The 21,781-nt window shown below is 34.1% G+C and overlaps 1 protein-coding gene across 1 annotated transcript in view; it reads right to left on the reverse strand.

Moving 5' to 3' along the window:
• Positions 1 to 634: 634 nt before the first annotated feature.
• The window catches only part of LOC105213856 (uncharacterized), an 80,532-nt gene continuing 59,385 nt past the window's right edge, over positions 635 to 21,781 (reverse strand). The window contains exons 2-5 of the mRNA XM_054231518.1: positions 18,730 to 18,927; positions 17,176 to 17,745; positions 3,272 to 3,659; positions 635 to 1,999 (exon numbers count right to left, since the gene is read on the reverse strand). Of these exons, the coding sequence (XP_054087493.1) occupies positions 1,600 to 1,999; positions 3,272 to 3,659; positions 17,176 to 17,745; positions 18,730 to 18,927 (1,556 nt within the window). The 3' untranslated portion in view covers positions 635 to 1,599. The remainder of the gene's footprint in view (positions 2,000 to 3,271; positions 3,660 to 17,175; positions 17,746 to 18,729; positions 18,928 to 21,781) is intronic.

Raw genomic sequence — 21,781 nt, forward strand, 5'->3', positions numbered from 1 at the left:
TTGGATGTCGCTACTGTCAGTGTAACAAATTTTTAATCCAATTATATATTCAATCCAATTATTTTATCTTAATTGCTTGAAATATCATATTATTTTTCGATGTATATTAAAAATTATCGTATCATAGATGCTCTATAATTACTCAGAGTGTTCAATGGGGTTTTAAGCAGTCTAGAGCCTTCATAAAATATCTAACTTGGACAATTTATTCTGAGCTTTGATATTTTGTTACAAATGGCGGCCACTGGGTTAATCTTCAGAATCAACGAAGTATCATCGTGGGTCAAAACGCCTTAAAATTTTTACGTTCTCAGCTGACTGACCCGAACACTAGACTGTACATCGGGTCGGTCAGTGAAAACATTGGTTACACTGTTCTACCAATAGAATCATATTTAGGGACCTTAAATAGTACCTTTAATCAACTTTCGTAAAAAAAAACTAGACAAAGCTCAAGTGTTGTCACTCAAGTTTTCGTCAATCAGATAACGAAATCACGTGTCCAGGTTGTTTTTCTTGGTTTGGAATGCGAAACAAATTTGAAACCTGATGGAATATTGAATAAATTGTGTGCACCTGAAATACAAACCATTATCATAAGTCCTTTGTAAAGAAAATAAATATGTACATTTAATTAGATTGTATTTTATATTTCACATTTGATTCAGTTTTACAGCATAAAAATAAAAGAGTTTACTTAATCTAATATTTAAAAGCGAATTGGAATAAAATGAATGAAGTTTGTTAGATTTGCTAAACATATGTACATACATATATATATCTGTGTTATATTATATATTTTGAGCAACTTTGACAATTTGATGGATAAACAACTGTACACACACAAACACAGTAGATGCTATTTCAAAATGTACATACATATATATATATATATATCTGGATATTAATTTACACCGTTTACAAAACACTGGAATATTTTGCGATATTTGTAAATTAGCTTTGTATTCAATTTATTTAACATTTGATATTTAGTCATATATTCACACATTGTTTATTGTAATCTCATGCGATTTTGTATGAAAGCCAAAATGTGAAACCTATTTCGTTGAATCGCCAGATGCCACGCATTTAAAAATCACAACTTTTTTTAAATTTATTTTTGTGTTTTTATAATACACATATTTAGAACATATTTACAAGTGTTCGATTTAGTTTAAATTGAATTTTCTGTTTCAATTAATTCAGTTGTATCAGAAAGCCTTGTTTACACGTTCGATTGATTTTTGATTGAATTTTTTCAAGTTTTTGATTTTTATTAAATTTCATTACACATTTTAACTGATATTTACAACCGATATTTGAATAGAATAGTAACAATATTTATGCTAACAATTTGCTTGTAGCTTAAGACTATGTGCTGCTTAAATGCTACAAATACAAATATGATTATGGATAATAATATTAAAATCGCTTGCGATAAATCTCATAAACGCACACGCGCAGTCACACCCATACAACCTAACACTCACAATCACACACAACCACTTGCTTTAGCTGGCTGCCAGCCTACACCGAATCAGACATCTGTCGCTGCCATTTGGAATTGGGGCCGGGTCGGCGCCGCTTTTGCTTTTGCCCTCAGAGTCGCGGACTGTCCAGCACGGTGTTTGTGGTCATCATGGTGCCGCTGTTGGCCATTATAATCGAGTTTCCCGCCACCGAGTTGTTCGGTGAGTTTTTTCGTCGAAATAACACGCCGCTCAGCTGGATGCCCTTGAAGGTATCGAGGAAGGCGCGTCGAAAACCCGCATTCATGAAGCAATACGTAATTGGATTACAACAGCTGCTCGAGTAGGCGAGCAATTGCAGAAATGGTATCCATCTATAGCCGACATACTCGTAAATAACCGGACCGATGAACATAGCTACCGTATTGATAATGTATAACGGTGTCCAGCATATGAAGAACTCCAACACGAGTACGAAAAGCATTTTGATGACACGCTTCTTACTCTCCAGGCTCTTCGTTTTGTTAGATCTACACGCGTTTGTATGAAATAAACAAGAAGAGAGCAGAGAATGATGTAGCAGAAATCAACTAAAAGCGAAAGCGTTAATAAGATAAATGGCCGGGTGGTGGTGGTGTTGGTAGTGGGGCAATAAATCTCGCTTTGAATGCTATTGATGTGCTACATTAAATTTAAATCGAGTTTCCACCAAATGTGTTGTGGCACGTGTCATAAAGTGATTGCAGCAGCTCAGCTCGGCTTGTTGGCGGCAAAATGAGAACGAACACCGCTTAAAACAAACGATATGTATGTTGTTATTCCCGAAATTAGGCTGTCAGTTTTCGGGATTTATGAAAGAATTTGTTTGAATTCGTGTTTGGAACTCAATTTTTGTAGTCCCGAACGGAATAGAGTGTTGGTTTTATGTGATTTACGGTATGGAATGTGATTTATGAAAGCACATCTATAAAATAGCAAGATTTCGGGTTTGGGAAACATGGTACCGAAATTTCGGGATCGATATTCGAATTCTGGATTTGTGAAAGAATATATTTAAAACCACGAATTTAATTTTTGGAAAACATTTTTGTAATCCCGTTCGGGTTCGACCATAGATTTTTGACAGTTTTGAAAGAATATCTTCAAAATCACAAGATTTCGAGTTTGGAACACATTTTTGTAGTGCCGAAATTTTGGGATCGGCATTTGGCTTTCAGGATTTTTGAAAGAATATTTTTAAAATCATGAGATTTTATGTTTGGGAGACATTTTTTGTAGTCCCGAAATTTCGGGATTTAAATTTAATTTTTTTATTTTAAATAGTTACGTTATTTCACAATTTAATAGTTTTGAAAGAAATAGTACTATTTTTCCACAAAATTTGAGGCGTTCAGATTTTGATAAGTTTTATGGAAGCAATTTTATTATACTGACAGGTATTCGGGGTGATCTTGTGATCAATAAAGAAGCAAATATTCGAAAGTATTTAGTTAATTGCAGTATTTAAAACAGAATTTATTTTTGATTTTGAAACATGAAAAAATCCACGGGATCCCGATATTTTGATAATGTACTGCCTTTAACCATAGCACAACAATGAACGTCCTTGGTATAACTTGACCCATTTAGAGGCCGTTGATTTATTTGAACGACTTTTGATGCGGATATCTAAGCGAATCAGTTTTATAAGCAACCATGCCACCACTTTAAACCACATAGTTATTATATATACATATATATACATTAAATGTATATAACAATAAATATATAAATATGTTTGTATGTTTTTCAAACGGCCTTACCTCCTTAATGCGGTATCGTGTAACCGCAGACTTGGTGTCGATGTTGATTTACTACGTTCAATATCCTGCTGCATATACATTTGCAACTGTTGTTGCTGCTGTTGCTTTTGATGCTGATGTAGCTGCTGTTGACTTTGGTGGCGTTGCTGATAAAGCTTGAAACGTTGCTGCTGCGGCACATTAATCACCGTCATCGATGAGGATGTCGATGTGCTCTTGCTGCTGCTGCCCAAGCCACCGCCGTTGCGATCGTTGTTGTTGTGATTGAGTGATTTTATCGAACCGGAACGCATGCAATACAAATGCCGTCGTCCATCTGTCGCCGTTAGCAGTTTACGTTTATGCGATACAGCTGTTGTTGCAATCGCCTGCGTCGAAACGATGTCGTCTGCAATTGGCAAATGAAAATAAATGAAAAAAAATTTAATATGAAATAAATAGCAAAAATGAAAAGGCAAAAGACATGCAAAAGTGCGGAGAGAACACGTTTCATGCCGGTGTCATTTTCACTCTTAAGCGTAAACACTTAAATGCAAATTAAAGACGTCTCATACTTTCATTAATCCGCCGTAGACGGAAGTGGGCTGTCAAGTAGAGTTAAATTTTGTGTTAAATTGCCTTGTATATTCAATTTGATTGGCGGCGTAAACAGGCGTCAATAAAAATCAAAAGTGAATAAGTGGTGTAATGATAGACTCTGTCGGTTCAATTATAATTGATTACTGTGTTGGACAGGTGTTGAATGGACTGGCTCTGCATTTGCATGGAGAGCCTTGAGGGCAATTTTCTGGCTGATTGAAAGATATATTAATCGTCATGGAGTGTTATATCTGTTCGCAGTATTAAAGTTTTTGTCGAAGATGTGTGGAATTACCGATTGCTTTAAAACTAATTTTAGACAAGAATTTATTCACTTCATACTGCTCCATACTCCTAGAAATATAGACACTTCAACTACTCTCATGAATACTGAAGTAAAGAGAAGAATATCATATTTTTGGATGAAACTCTGAATGGAGATCTTGAAAAGTTTTTTGTCTATCTACTGATCTTCTTCAAGAATAAGGTCGCAAATATTCAGCAGAGATATCATATGTTGGTTATTCATTCGTCTACATTAATTTTGTCGCCTTTAACATAGGCCAGTCGATATCATGTACCTTTGCCAGCGCTTCTTCCAATCGTCGAAACACTTCTCAAACTCGATTTTTGGGATAACCTTTGGCTCGTTCAGTGATTTCTCGCATGTATATCAACATAATAAATAAAATATTAGACAATTGGACGTTTGAATAATTGGAATTCCCGTTATTTTTTTAACATAGCTCGTATATAAAATATAGTTTTATGACCTTTACTTCCAAATAAAACCCGAAGGTCATGAAACTATATTTTATATACGAGCTATGTTAAAAAAATAACGGGAATTCCAATTATTCAAACGTCCAATTGTCTAATATTTTTTTTTTACATTTTAAGAATGAATTATTTAAGTCTACAAATTTTATTTTCTAGGTATATTGAACCTGAATCAATTGTTATACATATATTTATGTATATTAGATGTACTTTGAGAAAATATTTATTTGAAGCGTTGAGATGTAGGAGACTGAGACCACCACGTCATTCTATGTGCAATCTCAGCTTATTCTACGTCAGTTTTCATTTTTATCTCGATGTTAGCCTCTATTAAGTTGTTCAAGATATGGTTTCAGTTAAGACCAGGAACCGAGGAAAGGCACTGTAATGCACTTAATTTATAACGAAGAATTCAACAACTAGAGGAACATAATATCCACTCTTAATTACATTTAAAATATTCAGCAGCCATCTTCCAAGCGAAAATACGAAACACAGTTCTAATTATTAACACCGGTAGGATAATCAAAGCAATAACCAATCATATTTGTAAGGTCCGACTGCTCCTTACGACTCCTACGATAAAAATATATAAATTAAAAATATATAAAATTTGATTTTTAAAGTTTAATTTAAAATTACTAAAATAATATTCCCAGCACCTTCACTCATAAAATCTCTTTGAATTCATCATATCTATTTTACTGTCAGCAACAAACGGTTCATGGCGTGTGCCTACACCGTTTACACAATTATCCGCGCATAGGCATCTCTTTGTCATTCAGAAGTTTTCGCAATTATAATATAAAATAGTTGAAGCCTGATGAAGCGCAACGTAAATGATCTCATTTTGGGTTTAACTTGATTGGCTATTTCACGCTTAAAAACCATTCGGCTGTGAAATGATTGCCAAGCTTACGCTGATTAAATATGATTACCGTAACGGTAGGTAGACTACTCTAACGTTCAGCCGCAGTATTAATTCTACCAGTTTTCGACAACAACACGCTTTCATTATAATGCCTGAAGTAGGTATATATATGTGTATATGCGTGTAGGCACAGCGCTTTGTATATTTATTGTGAAAAAGACACGCTTCCACTACCTACAGACTCCTGCATTTTATACGTGTTGGAAATTTAAGCTTTCTCAACGCCCGCAGACACTCGCCTGTCACTAGTTTGATGGCCTTTGAAGCGCGTAATGACAAATTTCAACAAAGTCATGAAGGATGTACAGCTACATATTTGCTTACTTACTTTGCAGTAGGTGCTTTACGCTCTGGCAGTATGGCAGCATGGCGTATACGTTACATTCTGCTTAATCGCTGAAGATGACTTGTCTTGAAGTGCAAATGATATTTATATATGTATGTTTGTATGTGAGTGTACAAATGTACGCCATTTAGCATTAATAGAATTTTTATTTTGCAATTGTATATCCTTTGCAGTTTCTCTGTGTTTGATACATACAAACAAACTCGTATATATTTAAATATTTGTTAATTACTGGTACTTCAAAGAAGGGCTTACATAAGATTACTAAAATATGCAATTAAATTGTAAGTGTTTTTGACACTTCACTCATTTTGATGCAGCCTTAAAGTTGTTGGGTTAGTGCTCGCCACTTGGTAGTTTCCTTTGTCGGGTAGTCTATGTGGCAGCTGGAAATTGTGGAAATATATAAAGTATGCGCTTCTAACAGTTCAGAGCCTTGAATGAGACTTCCAAACAACAATGCGGCCGTGGAGAGCACCTGGGGGGTTGTAGTGACAGAAAGTATATCTCAAATTATTTCAAATAATGCCATCTAGACGGAAGTCCTTGAGGGGATATAAATATGGATTCGTTTCTATTGCCTAGATCCAACTTGATAGACAACTTAATAGGGAAGATGCTTTCTGATAACGTGAAAAATAAATTAGGTAATTAACTTGACGACTATATCATCGAGTATTATAAGGCTCCCGATTAGGAAAAAATATGTTTGGTTTGGTACATATTTACATATAAGTCAATATCGGATTCATATAATAAAATGGTTCGACCAGAGATTGACGAAAATTAATTATAATACTTTTAACCTGTTGGAAACTCGAAGTGAACTTTTTTGCAAGCATACGAGAAATTACTGAGAGAGCCAAAGGCTATCCCAAATATTAAGTCTCAGAAATATTATGACGATTGGAAGAAGCGCTGGCAGAAGTGCATAATATCGAATGGGACGATTTTGAAGATGACAACACTTATGTAGAGGTATGAATAAATTTTTTTTTTCGAAAAACGAAAATTTCCGTTATTTTTTTAACATACCTCATACGGAGTAGTCATTACGTTATTAGTATCTTAACATGTGTCACTTAATGTTGAGGCTGCACTAACTCTGCTCTGATATCTATTTTCATTAGTGTTAACACCAACGTCCCTTCTTACATTCTAACAATATTCCATAGTGAAGAGGCAAGAGAAAACTTAACCTAGATATGATAATTTTCAAATCAGCAAAACTTTTCACATATGACGTACAAATGACTCACTTGCACTTGTACATATATCCCCGCATGTACTTAAGTACAATAGACAAAGTGAAATGAACAAATATTAGCTTGTGTTATGTAAATTATGTTTTATTCATATGAAAAACTTTCGCAATGCAGCAGCAAAAACAGTCATTGCCAACAGCCGGCTACACTTGTGAGAAACTGAGAATCACACGAAAATTCGTCTATACGTTGTGTTGATGCATGGATAAGCGCGAAGCAATTGAGTGCTACAAATCACTACAATTTATAAATCTATTGTGGCGTCAGCTGTGCTTAAGCTGTGAGCACTGCTACACTCCAGAGAAGCATACGAAGCACAAATCACTGTAAGTTAAGTTTTGTGTGCGCCTTAGTCAGTTGGAAGCTTATTGGCGGCGAGAGTGAAGTGAGTACTCGTTTTCCAAAACAGATTTGCACATTGAAAACTCGTTTGCTCGCGGGAAAATTGATACAAATACCGCAAATGTGTTCGGCGGCACGTTTGCCCTTCCTTCCTACTTGGCTTCCGGACTACGGAGAATTTGAAGAATTTTTTATTTTAATTTTCTGCTTTGTTTGGCTGTGAAAGTAAAAGAAAATGTGGCTTAGCTGCTTGCTGCCTGGCCGTTGATTGCTACTATAAGTATTTACAAGCCACCGCCAGCCAACCCTTGCGCAAATCCAATCGAAAAATCGCTTCCCGATTCACCACAGCTGGCAGTTAAGTAGGCACGTCGCAAATAAATTGATTGCTTACTTAAAAATTTAGTTAAAAAATTTGTGTGCAGTTAAGCATAGAGCATATTTTCCATGTTGCTCGAATATTTTCACGAAAATATGCCATTTTTTGTGCGAGGCACGAATTGTTTGCGTGTTTATCGCTGGGCCTAAGTGTGTGCATTGGTGGGGCTGTGCCAAAATTTAATACAGTTACAGGCAGTTTACAATTTGTTTTCATTGAAGAATGTGCGCTATTCTGCATTTGTACTTCTCGAGTGTTGTTTTTTGCTTTTTATTATTGTTGTTGTTATGACTTTGAAGTTGCGAGACAGTGGCGACGGTGCTGTGTGTACGACTAAGCCAACAAAGTTGGTTCCAAATTCTTTTATGGGTGAAGTCGGTCAAAGCAGTCTGCAAGTTAAGCTATTTATAGAATTTGAAAAGTTTGACCCTTTGCGCTTAAAGTAGATATTATTGTATAGTATTAATACGCAAATATACGTGAGACGTGCTTCGTTTCTTGAAGTTGTATTACAGCACTGTTTGCGTTCTGCCCGTGATACGCATACACCGCAAGGATATATACCGCATTTGAATACTTTTAAAACTTTCCAGTCTCAGTGAAGTTTTTATTTAAGACTTTGACTTTTTGAGGTAATCACTGTTGTTCATGCTTGTTCTGATAATTTTTACCGCAGAGAATGTGTTCAAAATAATTTAAGCAGCACTTTATTCTCAATTAGTTTTGATTTTCATGTTCTTCTTCTCTTTGCTAGAATATGACCATAAACATTTACTGAGAGCTTGTTGTAGAAATCATTCGAAGCCAATTTCTTTATCGGCTTGATCTTTTCAGTGTAGCAGCAGTGTATCTTCGACTACCACTTGGTGACGTCATATTAAATACTTTTAGCGCAGGATAACCTCATATATTCTAACGAAATGTTATGATAGTTTCTAAGAGAATTGGACGCTTTCATGTTTCCTGCCATATGACGTCTAAAAAATACCCTTTATACGAATATTTTTTCGAGCGTACTAAAAAATTTCTATCTTCATTTAACATGTAGCGCTACATGTAGCGTCGAACATAATATATTGATAGTTTCGAAAAGGTTCATACATCATTCGAAGAAACTTTCTCTTGATCACCCCAAAAATTATTATTTTATTCAGCTAATGTTCTCGTCTTTCATACCTCATATAACCTTACTTTATATTCGGATGAATACACTGAAGGGCTTATAAATTTCTTAGTTCTAAATTTTGATTTTCAAAAATTTGAATTTTGATTCTGAATTGTCTAGAAGATAACGGTTCAATTTTTTAGAGTGTTTCAAGGTATGCGTCCTTATATCGTAAGGAAAATTTCGATTTATTTTTCATATTCCTTACCAAGATTTACGCGGACGGATAAGTTTCAATTAGTTTGTTAATGATGGGTTTTTACGAATGAGTAATGAACGAGCTGCAGAACTAAATAGAGAGGGTACAATCTTCTACAAGAGTGTACAGCTCCTGGCGTATGCCGATGATATTGATATCATCGGAAGCAACAACCGCGCCGTTTGTTCTGCGTTTTCCAGACTAGATAAAGAAGCGAAGAGTATGGGTCTGGTGGTGAATGAGGACAAGACGAAATATCTCCTGTCATCAAACAAACAGTCGGCGCATTCGCGTCTTGGCTCCCACGTCACTGTAGACAGTCATAACTTTGAAGTTGTAGATAATTTCGTTTATCTGGGAACCAGCATTAACAACACCAACAATGTCAGCCTTGAAATCCAACGCAGAATCACTCTTGCCAACAGGTGCTACTTTGGACTGAGTAGGCAATTGAAAAGTAAAGTCCTCTCTCGACGAACCAAAATCAAACTCTATAAGTCGCATCATTCTTCCCGTCCTGATGTATGGCGCTGAAGCGTGGACGATGACAACATCCGATGAGACGACTCTTGGGGTTTTCGAGAGAAAGGTTTTGCGCAAGATTTATGGTCCTCTAAACATTGGCAACGGCGAATACCGCAGACGATGGAACGATGAGCTGTACGATTTATACGACGACATTGACATAGTTCAGCGAATAAAAAGACAGCGGCTACGCTGGCTAGGTCATGTTGTACGGATGGAAGAAAACACTCCAGCTCTGAAAGTATTCGATGCAGTACCCGCTGGAGGAAGCCGCGGAAGAGGACGACCTCCACTCCGGTGGAAAGACCAAGTGCAAAGTGACCTGGCTTCACTTGGTGTTTCCAGTTGGCGCCAAAAAGCAAAAAAGAGGAATGAGTGGCGCGCTCTGGTGGATTCGGCTATAATCGCTTAAAGCGGTTCCTACGCCAAATATATATAATGAAGATTCGATAACAGGCACTGTTTGCTTGACGGGACGTCGATTCCAATATGGTCATTCTCATTATCAAATGAATTTTCTCATATACTTTAAAATATTATCTGCTAGATATTTTCGCAACTTTTCATACATTTTATGAGAATATTTTGATGAAATTCCACAAATGCAGTGATCTAAGGCTCCGCTAGGAACGGCTACAGAAGTCGGGTTCACATAGCAACCACCTCAACAATTTCAGATATTAGCTAGATCGGTATTTAAAAACTTGTAGTTTCCAGTGGTAATCAAATAAGCAATCTCCGAAACAATTTAATATACATAAATAATTGATTTTTAAATTTCGGAGACAGGCAAGTTTTCAATTTCAGCATTTATAAATTCATTATGTTTAATATCAGTTTGAAAATTAGAAATTGATTTCCTTCTCTCCATATATGTACATAAATATTTTACACCAAACTCATGCAAACAACTGTACAAAAGCGATTAGTTAAAAATGAGGATACAAAACGTGTCCATGCAACCCTGAAGTATTTACACAAAAGTGACGGATTTGTGTAAATTAAAAATATGATAATAAAGTCCTCATGTCAGCAGTTACGCAACTTCATTCATTTTGAAACTATTGTGATTGATATTGAAGTGTACAAAATACATTACTCGAAACAGAGTAAGCAAACGTGAAAAGCATGTTCACGTTTAAACTTAATACCATTTTAATGGATACAGACTTGAAGGCGTTTAAATTCAAAGCACATTTTTCCACTTAATTGGCACATTTTTATATTTTTATTTGACTTTCCGTTTTTACTGCGAGTTTTTAATTGAAAATTGCGCGTTTTTATGCATAATCGTACATGCAATTTCATAAATGCCAATATTTACCGCAATAACTGTAGCCTTGCGTAAGCTTAGTGTAAACTTATGTCAATACATATGTAATAACTAAGCGCACATATTTTAAATAAATTGCCTGAAAACCTTTAGTTCATTTTGTACACACAGACATTAAGGTGGTTCGAAATTCTATAAACAGATTATATTATTGCTTTTACAAGTCGTCTAGTTGTTATACGATTATATATAAGCCTCAATTCGATTTTCGATAAATAGTGTAGTGATGGACTTCGATCTTTATCTATTAACGATCGTCAGAGGAGTATGATTGTCTCGTACTATACCATTTAAAGTATCGAATAAACAACTGGTATAAATCAAATAGACTGGCATAATTGAAAGCGACCAAATATCAAGTGGTTATACTACTTTATGGAGGTTTACGTATATCTTATCGAAAATTCAATTGTGTAACTTTCAAAGTGAATCCGTTAAAGAATTTCCTAGTTCTACCGTGGAAAACTGAAAAAAACACCATGTGTTGAATGAGTGCCGAAAAAAATTTGTTTCAGAAATTATATAAACATCAAATCTGTTGAATAAAATATGCTACATAACCTGATTAAACAAAATTAATAAAGTGTAAAGAGTGAAAATGCAAATGTTTCATAAGAGGCATGTATTTCGTTGACATATTTTTAAGCAAATACATTTTTTCAGCTAAAGAGTCCGCAACTGGTTAAGTAACTAAATATATTTTTCCCCGAACGTCCTTTTTTAAGGGGTTAGGGGTAGTCAGGGTTTTCAAAAAATCAATTTTTCAAAGTTTCGTTAAGTGTAATATGTTAAAAGTATTATCTGAAAATTTAAAGTTGATCCGATAATTACTTTTCGAGTTATTCGACAAATAACAAAGAGCGCTCAGGCACTCCAACACGCTAGTATGAAATTTTAAATGCGTTTTTCTCAAAACAATGTTTTTTGAATTGGTGACAACTGTAGATTTTAATTAAATATATACAGCTTTAGAATACATAACAAACTCAGGCCTGATTGAAGGATTTTTTTTAATTTCGATTTTTTAAAACCAAAATTTTCTAGAAATTTTCGGAAAATCTGGAAAAAAATTTCCTGAGGCCGCCATTTTGTTAATTAAAAAAAAAAAGATTCGATCAGGCCCAGGATTATCTATTTATAAAACTAATTTTTTTATCCGATTGATTTTAGATGAATCTCCAAGGACTTATGATTGTCACCGCAAGGACCTTTTTTTGAAACTCGGTCAACACAGGCAGCTATAACTTTGGAAATGAATTTTTTTTTTCAAAATTTCTTAACTTTAAGTCAAAACATTGTATAATAATGCCATATTATTACTTTTGTAAAATAACATGATTTAATAGCAAAAAAAATTACTGAAAATTCTAATTTTTTCGTGTCTCTGTCTACCCTTAACCCCGTAACTCTTAAATTGTTAAGTGGATATTTTTCAAAAATACTTGAATTTATAAATTTGCTACATGTAGTACTCTTATATTACGCTACAATTTATTATAGAACCTGTTGTGTTATGGCGCACAATAACCAGTCCGCACTCATGAAGGGCATACCGTATGTTTGTGGATTAGTAATAAAATGTTAAATAAAAATTCAATGGCATTAAGAGCTTAGCCGAAATATAAATAACTACTTTTTCATGTAATTCATTGCAAATGAGGCAAATCGACTGAAATTGCAATTGAATGATTTCAAATGAAATGACTGCAGGCACTTTGTTTTCAAATCAGCGTTTAACTGGGAGGATTAAAACAAAATTCTTTGGAAGTAAATGCATTTTAGACAAATCAATATTAGGCAAATTTTTCATAGAAAATAAAAGAACTCAGCAAAGGTAGATGATGGTATTAAAAATGAGAAAAATAAAGTAAGCAAATTGTATATAATTAAATTTCACAAAGATTGTTGAGTTCTACGTATTTGATGAGGCCAGGAGTGAACAGTAGTTTACAACTAATATTATTATTCAAGAAACATTTTTTGGATAAAAAAATCTATTTTTATTGCATGTATATTATTATCTAAAACTTTCAATAGGTGGCGCTGTAATGCAACTTTTATATTTTTCATGGGTTTTCATCGAAATAAATTTTGAAATATAGTTTTTTAATTTTCTTAATTTATAAAAAAAATTATATCAAAATTAAAATTATTATTTTTTATACAAATTATATACGGTTAATCGATTTTATTCAACTTCTTTAAAAAGTATTTAGGCCGAAAAAAGGCAATAAAGAATAAAGAAAGAGAAAAGGAAGAAATGAGGACTCACTCATCGTTCGCATGAGCCTCAATTGATACTGTTCGATTTCGCTTTGAGATCGTGCTGACATAAAAGTATGGCAAATAAAGACATTCTACCATTCTTCCATTCTTCTTTACTTTTTTCCTAACTTCCATTTCTAACTCACTAATGTCTAAGCGTTTTATCCAATATCATTTAACCTACCTCAATCTCAATTATTTAAACAAACAACTATATTTACAAACCCGACACTTCACCTGGATAATAACTGATTACCCTGAAAGGCTTTACGCAAAAGCCATAACAAAACAAGTAAGGAAGGGCTAAGTTCGGGTGTAACCGAACATTTTATACTCTCGCAAGTTATTTATTTACCTTTATTTATATTATATAATACACAATTTGACCCACATATTCGTCATATATATTGTATAAAGTCCATTGAAAGTTGGAAACCATAATATTAGGTTAGAAGCACCGAGGTCCTTATGTTCGATATATGGGGCCTTGAAAACCAATGGTCCGATTTCGGTGATTTTTAGAACGGGGCTGCCCCACTATTAACATAGTATTTGTGCAAAGTTCTGCATCGATATCTTCACTAGTGCTTACTTTATATATCGTAAAGTAACCGATTCAGATTGTCTTCAAAGTTCTGGTATATAGGAAGTAGGCGTGGTTGTGAAGCGATTTGGCCTATTTTCACAACATATCATTGGGATGTAAGGAAACTATTATAAACCAAGTTTCATTGAAATCGGTCGAGTAGTTCCTGAGGTATGGTTTTTGACCCATATGGGCGACGCCACGCCCATTTTTCATTTTGTAAAAAAATCTGAGTGCAGCTTACATCTGCCATTTCTTATGTGAAATTTAGTGTTTCTGACGTTTTTCGTTAATGAGTTAACCCACTTTTAGTAATTTTCAACCTAACTTTTGTATGGGAGGTGGGCGTGGTTATTATCCGATTTCTTTAATTTTTGGACTGCATTAGGAAGTGGCTAAAAAAACGACTGCAGAAAGTTTGGTTTATATAGCTCTAATGGTTTGCGAGATATGTACAAAAAACTTAGTAGGGGGAGGGGCCACGCCCACTTCCCCAAAAAAATTACATCCAAATATGCCCCTCCATAGTGCGATCCTTCATACCAATTTCCAATTTATTTCCATAGCTTTATTTATGGCTTAGTTATGGCACTTTATGTGTTTTCGGTTTTCGCCATTTTGTGGGCGTGGAAGTGGTCCGATTTGGATCATTTTCGAAAGCAACCTTCCTATGGTGCCAAGAAATAAGTGTGCCAAGTTTCATCAAGATATCTTAATTTTTACTCAAGTTACAGCTTGCACAGACGGACGGACGGACGGACAGACGGACAGACAGACATTCGGATTTGAACTTCACTCTTCACCCTGATCACTATGGTATATATAACCCTATATGTAACTCGTTTAGTTTTGGGTGTTACAAACAGTCGTTATGTGAACAAAACTATAATACTCTCTATAGCAACATTTGTTGCGAGAGTATAAAAATATTAAATTGATCATTTATTATTAAATTATCATTTCATCATTAAATTGATATCATTTAGGCCGAAAAAAGGTAACAAAGAATAAAAAAAGAGAAGAAAGCATTCAACATTCGTATGAGCCTCAATTGAGACAAAAGCATGGCAAATAAAGACATTCTACCATTCTTCTTTACTTTTTTCCTAACTTCCATTTCTAACTCACTAATGTCTGAGCGTTTTATCCAATATCATTTAACCTACCTCAATCTCAATTATTAAAACAAACAACTATATTTACAAACCCAACACTTCACCTGGATAATAATTGATTAGCCTGAAAGGCTTTACGTAAAAGCCATAACAAAATATGCCAAAATTATCGTGTCTTTTTATTTATAGACGAAGTGCTAGCTACATGAAAATAAAGACGTAATCCAACTATATACTATATATATACCAACGTTGTCCCATATAATATATGTTAACTTTATTATTATTATTACTAACGACCTTGGCAGAAGAGAAACATACCGTTCTGTGCCACCTCATTAATGTCAAATCCATCATCAATGTCTATTTAATGATCAGCCCGTCAATCTTACACCGAACATATTTCGCAAAGTGTACGCATTTAATAATAATGTTAGCTGCAGAAGTGCTAAACTCACACATTTGGGGCAAAAATGTCAAAGAAATATGAAAAAAAAATTGGTTTTCGGTTAAGGTAAAGGTATAATTTAACATACAGGCTTGTTTTGACGTAAGCAATGCTTGCGCATATTCAATAATGTACTTTTAATGATCGTTCAATGTGAACTAATCTTAATATTATATTTCACGATATAGAGCAAGTGATGTGAAGCAGTGTAGTACTCAAAATTAATGAAATATCAGAATGAACACTGATATATACTATTAGTTATAGAGTCGATCAAATAATCCACTTTTAGAGGCAGCTGAAATATTATTAAAGGAGTTTGGAAAGGGTTATTGATAAGGAAATTTGTAAGCCTTACTATCTTCTAGCTTGAAACTTGTGTCTACCGAAAATCATTGAGAAAAGTGAAAATTAAGACTGAAGCTATACGCATTCAAATAATTGTGGAATTAATAAAAAAAAATTGCATGCGATAAAAATATGTTGCTGATTTTATCGCATGCGATTTAATATATATTATTTGAAAATACGCACATATATTGTATATTTATTTGAGAGTGAAGTTTATTTATTATTTATACTTATATCGCATACGATAAATTTTTATATTTTTTTTTGAAAATACACACCACTTCAAACAGGTATTTATTTATGCTGAAATTTTGTACTGTTGAAAATTTGTAAACAATTCTGTAGAAATCAAGCAGTTTTATTCACATAATCATGTTAATGAACTTGATATCATAGCAACACCTACTACGATGAGTTCTTTTGAAATTTAATTTTTGTGGTATGCGCAAAATATATGTATATATAGCAATGGCTTATCGGTATTTTCATTTGCTTTCATTTATATTCAAGCCCACATTTGGGTAGATAGATATATGGTTAGACAGTATGCCAATAAGTTAGCAAAACTTGTTGAATTTCCATAAAAGAGAATTTTTGAGTACAAAAAAATAATAATAATAAAAATAAAAATATTTGATTAAAAAAAATATTTTTATTTTATTTTGATATATTATTTGCTGACACAAAAAAATACCAAACATTTTTTTAGCAACTCGAAAAAAATTTTTGCTGCTGCAAATTGCTCTTAAATATGCATGGCAACATAAAAGCACCACTGTTTAAAATACAGTGACTATAATTTCTACGTGAGCTGTTTTAGCAATCACAGCACATCGGCATTTAACAAGCAGGAGGCCGCAGCCATAACAACGTGCGAAGTAAAGCAAAAAAAAAAAAAAAATGGCAAAAAAATTCAAAAAAAACTCATTGCATGTTTCCGCCCACAATATGTTGCCAAGCGCACACGCGGCGGCGCTCCGTTGCTCGGTGTGCTTAAATATTTGGCTGCTTTAATTTTCCACCACAAATTACAAGGATTTTCACAGCTTCCGGCAATGGCACACTGGAGTGCTATAGCTTTAGTTGCTGGCTGCTTTCATTTGCCTGCTTCACTCGCATCATCAGGCCACCATACATATGCCACACCTCACACCTGTGCGTAACGCACAATTGAATAAAAACCAAAAAAAAAAAGCCCAAATCAAATGCAATCAGGTGTATTTAAGCACACATACGTATTTATAACGGCACACACACATACACTCACTTATGTTGCTGAGAGTTCTGCTACTTACCATAGCATGCTTCGTTGTATTGTTTTTGTTGTTCTTGCATTACACATTGTTGTTGTTGTAATTGACGACAGTGTGATTTCGATTTTTTCATCGCATTATGCTGCTGTTGTTGTTGCTGCTGTTGCTGTTGCTGTTCATCCATATCGTCCACGCTGTTGTTGCTACAAGTACTGCGCCCACGCACACGAAACGATACATTGAATTGAAATCGTCTCGCTGATTTCTTGTTGTTTGCTGTTGTTGCTGTTGCTGGATTTGGTACCAAGGCGGTAGTTAAAGTTTCCAGCTCACTGCACAATTTGCCACCACCACCACCGCCGGCGGCGCAACTAATGCCACCGAGGCCACCGGCACCGCCGCCACTGCCACCTGCCACAATTGGTGCGACACTGCCGAAAATCATGGCACGTTCATTCTGCATGCCCACATAGAGGGTACGTGTTATCAGCATATAGGCGAAACTGAGTATCAACAGCGGCAACACCAGCAAAATCAGATCTAAGAATATATTGTAGGAGCGCTCGTAGGCAACGCTGTCTGCCGGCCATTGTTCACGGCATTTGCGTAGACCTGTAAGTAATACAACAAAAGGAAGAGAAGAGAGAAAAGAAAGAAGAGAAATGGAAAATAAATAAAATACACGTATATATCGGAGGAAGCGAAATAAATTTGAGTAAATATAAAAAATAGGTTGATGACGGCATATTTCGCATAGCAAAAGTGTTATTTTTTTATTACCTTCTTATATAGCACTCTTTTGGAATTTAAAATGTGCTTCAGTATTGTAAGTATAACAAAAAATTATCCTAACGCGCCTACTTAATGCCCTGCAGCGGTGGATTGAGTCACAGCAAGCCGCTATTGTTCACATTCAACGTCGCTGAGCTGTTGGCATTTTTACGAGGTCTGTTCTAAAAATAACGGAAATTTTCGTTTTTTTTTTTTTTAATATTTATTGCCTTCAAAATAGTCTCCAATCAATATTATGCATTTTTTGGAATTCAGCGCTTCTTCAAATTGTCGAAACAGTTCTCAAACTGGGATTTCTCATATGCTTGTAAAACGACGACACTTTAAGGTTATCTTTATTTTTGGTAATATGAAAAAGGTATACGGAGCCACGCCTGGCCAATATGGAGGCAGGGGCATCGTTACTGTACTTTTTTTTTTGAAAATTGTACTCTCCTCCTCGAGAAATTTTACAATTCCCGTTATTTTTTGAACACACCACGTACAGATAAATTTTAATTTTCCTTTAGGGGCTTAAATCGCGCGCCATTATCAAATGACAAAATACTTGTAAAATCATAAAATCGCATTTAAAAGTCGTCCTTTCCGTCGCGTATAAATATTATAATATTAAGAAGTTACTCATACGCCATGGCGGCCGCACACAAACAGCGCGCACTTGAGCGCCAGCCACTTTGTAGGCAAATAATATTACAGACACGCACATCTCTTTTTATACGCTCTCACACTTTCCTTCCACTTATTTACACTTAAAATTATGTAATAAATATTTATTTATGTTTGTATGTTCGAGTATGTACATACCCTGGCTGGTCGGCATCAATTGGCTAAATATCGCTATGGGCGTCATGCAAATAATACTGCATACCCAAATGGAGCCTATAATGCGATAGGCATGATTGAGCGTTTGCCATGTACGCGATCTAAGCGGATGACAGATGGCATAATAGCGTTCGCAGGAGATTGCGACGAGTGTCCATGAAGAGACCGCCACGGAAATCGCTGAAAATAAATTGAAAAGAGGAGAGAGAGTGGCATTAAATCTTTTATGAACATTTTTTTTGGCGGAATTAATGAAGTAATGGTGTTGAATTTAATTACATTTAACAGACAGATTTAGATGCAGTTTGTATGTATGTATGTATGTATATAATAGATTTAAGGCAATCATGATAAGCGCTATGTTTATTTAAGCAGGCTGTTGGCTAAACCTTGTATATATCCCTGAGTGTGTATGCGGGTTTGTCTGTGTATTTGTAGTCAAGTTTATTATTTCTTAAAGTGCGCGCAGAAACGCGATTATATGGGTGTTAATAACGTTGCGTAAAGATATGAGTCATTATTTGCTATAAAGTGTGGTTGGCTTTTATGGTTTCGTTTTCCAGCTTTTTTCTTCTTCGGTTTATTGTCGGATTAAAATTCATTGTGGCTGCTTATGGCTTGTCCAACAGCTTTTGGCGCTGCTATGTTTGACCAAATATTTGTTTAATTTAATAGATATTTTTATAAAATTCTTCATTTGACTCAATAATAATAATAAAAAATAATTAAATAAATAATTAATTAAATTTTTTTTCTTTTCATTTAAAATATTAACAAAAAAGAAATAAAATATTATTTACAAAATAATGGACTTCGTTTTACTGCCTTTATCAATTGTAAAGACATCTCTCTACTTAAAAAATCTACCTCAAAAAATGACCACAAATGAAAGTAAAAAACAAAATTAAATTTTGAATAATTCTTTGGCAAGTATATAATTCCAAAATAATAAAAATTTAATCATCGGTTAAATATGTTAATTATGAACCTCATGCCTATTAATTCTGTACAAAATTATAAACACTTGTTGACCTCGCACATACAAATTAATAAAACCCTTTCCAGAAGAGTAGACACACGCGCTGCTTAAATATGAGAAAATATTCAAGAACAAGCCAATGCTTGCCAATATTAATAAAATTATGCAGCAGAAATTCAAAACAAAATTAAATATTTTCATAAAAGTGCCAAATAAAATATAAGTAGGTGAAATTTTGGTGTGTTCAAAACATAACGGGAATTTTCGTTTTTTTAAATATTTATTTAATATTGTCGCTTTCAAAAAGCGCTTCTTCCAATCGTCGAACTTCTCAAACTTGGCATAGCCTTTAGCTCTTTTAGAGATTATCGTACGACTACCGCCTAAGGATCTCTTTATAAATAGAAAACAGGAAAAAGTCACACGTTTCATTTAAAAACCATTAACAATTTTTTTTTAAATTTAATGTCATTAGCAATTTCCTACATTTTCTTCAAAACCTTATGTAAAACAAAGAACCAGTTTTGCTTGCAAATCCCAAACATACTTGTAAGTAATTAAAGTCGCATAAACCGCTTTAAATTAACATCCTCAACTACTTTACACCAACTTAAGTGTTGAATCAAATATCAATATAGCATTTGCGGGCGAACACCCGAGGTTGTCTGTACACAGTCATCCGGTAGAATTATTAGAAATTTCCACTAAATTAACATGATTGCCTGACACTTGATAATACTATGTACGCTGTTATGCTGCCAGATACATATACATGTAGATATACATATGTTGTGTAGATAAGCAGATGCATACGTAGCTGTGTTTCACCGTAATTACCACATAGAGAAACGAACTATCTCCGAAGTTGTGGTAATAAATGTTACAATATTCTATGACAATGGTTATTGAAAGCGGTTTAATAGTTTGTTGTGGGTATTTAGAGTTATTGCAAGTATGTTGAAGTAATTTCAGATCTAATGCTTGTTATTTTCAAACAATTTGTAGAGTTATATACATATATAAGAAGAAGATGAAAATATTTGGTATAAAGTATTGCAAGTATTTTCTTAGATCTCCATATATATGTTCCTTGCTTATGATTTTAACCATATATATGTATATACCTTTACTTTATGGTGGCGAAGCATTTTGTTGACACTGTTACAATATTTATTGCATTCTTGTTGCAAACCTGCATATGTCACACGCTCATAAGCTGAGCAATTTTCCACTCAAAATTCTCAATTTGCATAGAAAAGCTCAGTATTTACATATACATCTAATGAATATATATGTATGCATGTATATATAAATATTTGTGTGCATTGATAAGACAAGCAACTTAGTCAAGAGTGTACTTGACATATATACGAATATGTATATAATATACTAGCAGACCCGGCGAACTTCGTACCGCCTTAGTGTAAATTTGATGCACTACTTTATTTTGTATAGCTGACCTATCTTATGTATGCGTACCTATTCAATTTGAACTGGAATCTATAATATCCTCCATATAAAAATAAATACCTATAACAAATTGTTTGTATTGGAGTGTGTGAATTTTAGACATTTTCAGGCAATTTTTCTAAAATTTTCTCTCCATAAGAACCATTCTCAAACCCCCTGGAATACACACAAAAAAGAATCAGCCAAATCAGTCAAGCCGTTTTAATGCTATGTCGTGACAATGGAAAACGGGTTTCATTTTTATATATATAGATTATTATCAAGCGACAATTATTTTTAATTCCGCACAGGACCATTCAAAAATTTCAAAATTTTTAACTCGTGATATCTTTTGTGTGGTATGTCAGAATCTAATAATTCAAAAAGTTATATAAAGGTTTTGAAGCGATCTTAAATAATAAATCATTTATTTCGTTAAGTAGTGGTATTTTAATTATTATTTTTTATATAAAATCGCTTATTGTGACATCGTTTTCGCAGCATTCACGATTAAAGAAAGTTTTTTGTACTTTTTTTACATTATCGGAGTTTTGGTAAGGAACCCTATTTTTTTTAAACTAAATATAGCCTATGTCACTCAGGGAT

The sequence above is a fragment of the Zeugodacus cucurbitae genome, chromosome 5, assembly GCF_028554725.1.
Source record: "Zeugodacus cucurbitae isolate PBARC_wt_2022May chromosome 5, idZeuCucr1.2, whole genome shotgun sequence".
In the NCBI taxonomy this organism is placed as follows: domain Eukaryota; kingdom Metazoa; phylum Arthropoda; class Insecta; order Diptera; family Tephritidae; genus Zeugodacus; species Zeugodacus cucurbitae.